This window comes from Protomyctophum parallelum (assembly GCF_964188405.1).
Source record: "Protomyctophum parallelum genome assembly, chromosome: 15".
Classification (NCBI taxonomy): domain Eukaryota; kingdom Metazoa; phylum Chordata; class Actinopteri; order Myctophiformes; family Myctophidae; genus Protomyctophum; species Protomyctophum parallelum.
Window position 1 is genome coordinate 51,273,047 of NC_139710.1, and position 6,624 is coordinate 51,279,670.

General features: G+C 43.2%; 1 protein-coding gene across 3 annotated transcripts in view; it reads right to left on the reverse strand.

The window, feature by feature from the left end:
• Positions 1-1,071: 1,071 nt before the first annotated feature.
• The window catches only part of LOC310872820 (disintegrin and metalloproteinase domain-containing protein 9-like), a 49,926-nt gene continuing 44,373 nt past the window's right edge, over positions 1,072-6,624 (reverse strand). For all 3 annotated transcript variants that reach the window (XM_083784980.1, XM_083784979.1, XM_083784978.1), the window contains 4 exons: positions 5,718-5,808; positions 5,418-5,444; positions 4,040-4,095; positions 1,072-3,806 (listed from right to left, as the gene is read on the reverse strand). In XM_083784980.1, coding sequence (XP_083641106.1) covers positions 3,749-3,806; positions 4,040-4,095; positions 5,418-5,444; positions 5,718-5,808 — 232 coding nt within the window. In that variant the 3' untranslated portion in view covers positions 1,072-3,748. The remainder of the gene's footprint in view (positions 3,807-4,039; positions 4,096-5,417; positions 5,445-5,717; positions 5,809-6,624) is intronic.

A 6,624-nucleotide genomic window follows, 5' to 3' on the forward strand; every position in this document is an offset into this window, starting at 1 on the left:
ACTGTGTATGTATGGGGTTTGTGATATGATACAGACTAGTTCCTGGTGTCGTGGCGTAGGACAGTACTGTGTATGTATGGGGTTTGTGTGATATGATACAAACTAGTTCCTGGTGTCGTGGCGTAGGACAGTACTGTGTATGTATGGGGTTTGTGATATGATACAGACTAGTTCCTGGTGTCGTGGCGTAGGACAGTACTGTGTATGTATGGGGTTTGTGATATGATACAGACTGGTTCCTGGTGTCGTGGCGTGGGACAGTACTGTGTATGTATGGGGTTTGTGATATGATACAAACTGGTTCCTGGTGTCGTGGCGTAGGACAGTACTGTGTATGTATGGGGTTTGTGATATGATACAGACTGGTTCCTGGTGTCGTGGCGTAGGACAGTACTGTGTATGTATGGGGTTTGTGATATGATACAAACTGGTTCCTGGTGTCGTGGCGTAGGACAGTACTGTGTATGTATGGGGTTTGTGATATGATACAAACTGGTTCCTGGTGTCGTGGCGTGGGACAGTACTGTGTATGTATGGGGTTTGTGATATGATACAGACTAGTTCCTGGTGTCGTGGCGTAGGACAGTACTGTGTATGTATGGGGTTTGTGATATGATACAGACTAGTTCCTGGTGTCGTGGCGTAGGACAGTACTGTGTATGTATGGGGTTTGTGATATGATACAGACTAGTTCCTGGTGTCGTGGCGTAGGACAGTACTGTGTATGTATGGGGTTTGTGATATGATACAAACTGGTTCCTGGTGTCGTGGCGTAGGACAGTACTGTGTATGTATGGGGTTTGTGATATGATACAGACTGGTTCCTGGTGTCGTGGCGTAGGACAGTACTGTGTATGTATGGGGTTTGTGATATGATACAAACTAGTTCCTGGTGTCGTGGCGTAGGACAGTACTGTGTATGTATGGGGTTTGTGATATGATACAAACTGGTTCCTGGTGTCGTGGCGTAGGACAGTACTGTGTATGTATGGGGTTTAACTGGTTCCTGGTGTCGTGGCGTAGGACAGTACGCTTTCATGTTTCATGTTGTAGCCCTTTTAGTAGGTGAAATACAATCAGGATAATTTATTGCAGCAGGTGTACATTTAGATTTCCGATTATTATATCATTATCATCTCTGATGTTATTATACACATCAGATGTAACGTCATAGTAGAGGCATACATATACAGTTTGACAACAGCAGTTGCCACTGGCAGCCATGTTGGCTCCGAAAGTCCTGATCTCCAAGTCTCCAAAATGCTGTCCATGTAACCATGGAGACATTATGGAGGGCATAAGAACACATTCTATAGAGAGGCAGCAACATGGAAGCCACACTACCGGGAAAAACATCACATCATCACTAAACTAAACATCTCGGCTATCAGAGGAGACGTGTGAAATAAACCTTTTCAAATGGGTTGACATTTTGTTTAGGTTTTCTTTTTTACCACAGGTGCCAGCAGTACACTCACTGCCAAATGAACATTAAAAACAAACATAATCCATAAAAACATTTAAAACAAATAAGACAAACTGAAGAAGAGCTGCTGTGGTTATTCTCAACCAATCAGATTGTCTTAATCTATCAGAGGGCGGGGTCTGTTTGAATTATCTCGGTTCGAGATAAAAGAAAATTACAATTGGAAACAAAATGATTTATAGAGTATATAAAAAATCACACCTGTGTGAAGTGAGGGACGCTCTTATCATCATGATGTAAAATAGACACTATATCAAATTTGCTCAGACGCTATGATGTTAAATTGTCCATTCATTGAACAATGGGAATTTAATGTTTGTGTAGGACAAAGTTTGCGCACACACACCAGAAGCTGGATATGCACTGTCCTGGTGTTAAAGCTGCAATCCGCAAGATATACAGATATTTCCTACGGGTACTCTTGAACCTGGTTCTCCTCTGCGCGCTGAAACGCTGAGCTACAACAGAAAGCCCCTTTGGACATGAGGTTATTACGCCATTAGCATCATGCAATACCACTTTTCAACCATTAAGTGGTCCTAGAAGAGCATGAAGTTCACCTCTAGGAGGTGCACAGCTGAATTTGTTATATATAATGCATTAGCATTGGTGAGAATAACTTATTATTAAAATAAATCTGGATTGCAGCTTTACATGAAGAGAAAAATGCAATATTGACTAATGGACTGTTAATTGAGGCCCGTATACTGCATGTCCTGAGTCTGGCTAGCAGCTAGCAGCCAGGGTTGGGTCAGTTACTATTGGGTCAGTTACTGTTGGGTCAGTTACTATTGCACAGCTCAACCACCACTGTCAAATACTGCACTCATACCATGAACTAGGCCTAGTAAATACATAATGCAATAATCTTTTTATTATTTGTTTTATTCGTAGGTAGGTAGGCAGGTGGGTGGGGTTTGGCACTATTTATTTACAATATAAAGATTGCAGATTAATGTTTAGAGTTTAGCCAAGTATTTAAAACTACTTTACTGCTTTTCTGTTTCCCCAGGCTTTATTTTAATTGTCACCCACCAGATGGGGTAAAACCCCACCCACCAGATGGGGTAAAACCCCACCCACCAGATGGGGTAAAACCCCACCCACCAGATGGGGTAAAACCCCACCCACCAGATGGGGTAAAACCCCACCCACCAGATGCTCACGCAAAAATAAAACAAACACCAGAAATGATCTGGAACTACAATTTCAGCACAAAAACAAATAACAAAACAAAACACTACACACATACTCATTACAGCACACACACACACACACACACACACACACACACACACACACACACACACACACACACACACACACACACACACACACACACACACACACACACACACACACACACACACACACACACACACACACACACGAGACTATAAAATGTATGATGCACTTGGTTTACATTGCATTGCATATTACGTTTTTTCATTTTTCTTTTACACAATTTTGGAATTATCACCAGAAAAGCTATAGGCTGTAAAAATCAAGCGTACCCAAAGCTGTTAATCCTATATAGAACCCCATTCAGGCTGATCGATGTCAGGGGTCAGGGTTACATTCCTATGACAGTGCTGACCAGAAGGGAAGTGCAATCAATCGGTAACAGTGGTCCTAAATAGAAACGCAACAACATAGCATCACAGAGAAGAGAAGAGAAGAGAAGAGAAGAGAAGAGAAGAGAGAGTGGTTGGTTGTTAGTTCTGTTAACATAGTTCAGGATTCCCAGAGATCCCGGTACTAAAATAGTACCAGTAAAAACAAATGTTGCAGTCCTTTCCCAGTAGCTGCCTACAGGGGGCAGTCCTAGAGGACAACAGGACACATGTCCAACGGCAGTCCAGTCCAGTGTGGCGCGGTGTCCAGTCAACATGTCCCACACTAACTGCGGGACATTCCGAAAGTTGAAGCCACGATGGACAGCTGTTATTAAATCCACTTATCGCCTTCGAGAATCATGAGGCAACATGTGATGTCACCAAACACACAAGGGTGTGATGTCACCTCGTGTCTAGAATGTGTTAGCCTGTGAAATCAGCTGGTGTAGCGTCGTTGGCAAGCTTTCTGGTTGGCGGCAGATGTTTACTCCACCGTGTTTGCTCCGCGGCCCAATGCTAGGTGACGCCCTTGGTGGTGGTCGGATGGGAGAGAGGCGGGGTTTGGTGAGAGGTTAGGCTGGGGGGAGTGGGAGGGAGGGGGGACAGAATGACACACCCACCCGTGGGATCCTTATCCTCCCATTGGCTAGACTGGTGGAGGAGGGGCAGGTCTTAGAGGCACTAGTGATGCAGGCGGCTGTTTACTGAAGGAGAGAAAGAGTGAGAGTGAGACAGACAGACAGACAGACAGACAGACAGACAGACAGACAGACAGACAGACAGACAGACAGACAGACAGACAGACAGAGAAGGCGAAAGAGAGAGATACAAAACAGTTTGAATGAACAATATTACAGACAAACATACAGACAGACCGGACAACAGTATTGTTAGGCAGTGACACACAGAAGTAATATATTACTCTTTGTTTCCTTACAGAGGTGGAGGTGGGGGTCTCATAGCGTGGGGGGGCCCTGTTCTGTTGGTCTGTACCTAAAGCAGGCGCACACACACACACACACACACACACACACACACACACACACACACACACACACACACAAAGAGAGAGAGAGAGATATGGTCCAATCATTAACGTCTCAACAGAAAGCAGGCAATCAGAGGTCAGCCTACCAAAGGTTAGGAGGAGAAAACAATCACCAATGATGAAGGTGACTATGAACGTTAATCTGTTGTGGACACAAAAGACGTAACTTGCCGTCTGTTTATCTCAGAAAAAATAGAATCAACTGAAAATGCAGACAATAGCCTTCGTGTGCACGAGAAGCGAACCCTAGTGTCCCAATTGTGGGGGCAAACGTTCAGCGAAAACAGCAGATCTACAGGCTCACAACAACAGCACCAGTGTTGAGCCCGGAAAGTACTTCTTTAGACTTTAGAATACTCTAGAGTATTTTAAGTCTGTTTATTACAATGCAGAAATGGTCTTTTTCTTAGGTATTAAAAAATGTCCTTAAATTGTCAATGTCCTCTGGGGAACGTCCAAAAATACAATGTGTGGACTCCCCTGGGAGTCCTGACCCACAGGTTGAGAACCACTGCTCTAGAACTATTCTGTAGTGTATACATACATATTATAAACCCTTGACAGAATGCCATTTCAGGGTTCCCATGTTGTTTTTTAACAATTCATTTTCAAAACATTTCCAGAACCTTTCCAAAGAATAAAACCCCAGGCCATTTCCAGGCCTACAGTATATGGTACATAATTATCAGGCCCATAGCGTGGCTCTTACACCTGTGTGTATCAACGTGACAAATAGAACAGATCTACAAGCTTACAAATGTATCACGATGCAACATAGGGGCGCCGGTGGCTCAGGGGTAGAGTGCCTGGATGGTAACCGTAAGGTTGCCAGTTCGAACCCGGGCTCCCCCAGAGTTACCGTCGAAGTGTCCTTGAGCAAGACACTGAACCCCTAATTGCTCCCGATGTGCTAGTTGGTGCCTTGCATGGTTTCCGCTGCCATCGGTGTGTGAATGGGTGAATGAAATGCACAATCTCTGTAAAGCGCCTTGGATAAAGGCGCTATATAAATGCACCATTTACCATTTAACATGTTGTTAGCATGTGTCAATGATTATTTTTGTCAGTTGATGTCCTGTTCACATTAGGCCACATGTATTTCACATACTGTTAGACATCTTTTTTTAATGAACAAAATCAATAGCCAAAAACGATGTATATCTAAACATTTTTTTACAAACCTTTTCCAGGCCTGGAAAACAGTTTTTTCTAATTTCAAAGAATGTGAATGTGTTCTAGAATGGACATTAAGTGCTGCATACTTTACCTCGTCTGGTAGTAACTGAACACGTTGCTTCACATGGAAAGAGAGAACAAGAACAATGTCAGTATCAACAAGTCGTATTATCACTATTGTTGAACTTATTATTTTATTACGAGATTATCTCGTGAATAGCTATTGTATCCAACGGTGCCATTCACGAGATTTGATTAAGCAGCATTAATCCAGTATTGGGTGAATGTAATGCACAATCAATAAACGCACCATTTACTCTCTCTCCCCACTGCCCTACTGTCTGTTTTTAATAATCTCAGTGTGGTGTATGGCATGTTGGCATTCACTCACCATGCTGCTGGGGTTGGCCCGGGCAATAGAGGGGGGCTGGGCTCTGGGCGGCGGCACTCTGCTCGGATTGGCTGGAGCGCTGCTGTCAGCTCTGGAAACAGGAAGTAAATATCATAATCTAGATCAATGTTTTCATTGAGAGATTGACGGAAATTGAAATTCGACTGTATTGTTGTGTTTCACAGAGCAGGCCACATTAGGCATCAGAATTGTTTTACCGACCCAAAATTCAACATTTCCGATAACCCAAATAATTTGATACATTCTCTCATATCCTCTGAAGAAGGAACTGTCTCAGTCGTGCTGAAGAAGAACTGTTTATGATGTTTCTATCTAACCCTATCTGAATCTGTCCTGTGGTTCTGTGAAGGGAGTTACACTAGAGGCGTTCGGAAACGACCACCAGCATCTGGATCAATCAAACCGCCATTTAATTAGGAGCTTCTCACCAAAGACTTTCAACACATTTTACAGCACTTTCAAATTAAAAGAATTCATTAATTTTGAAATTTTTGGAACTGCTGATTGAGAAGTAATAACAAATATGGCTTTATATGCCCACTAACCACTTCATGCTGTACTGTGTTTTAGGTGACGTGTGACTCCGCAGGGTTTCGTTTACCGTGTGAACCAAAACCTCTCAAATAAGACTGAAAGAACAGATAGGGGAACAGATGGCCAATGGACTAATAGTCCATAGATAGGGGAACAGATGGGGGAACAGATGGCCAATGGACTAATAGTCCATAGACTAAAGAACAGATAGGGGAACAGATGGACTAATAGTCCATAGACTAAAGAACAGATAGGGGAACAGATGGCCAATGGACTAATAGTCCATAGACTAAAGAACAGATAGGGGAACAGATGGCCAATGGACTAATAGTCCATAGACTAAAGAACAGAT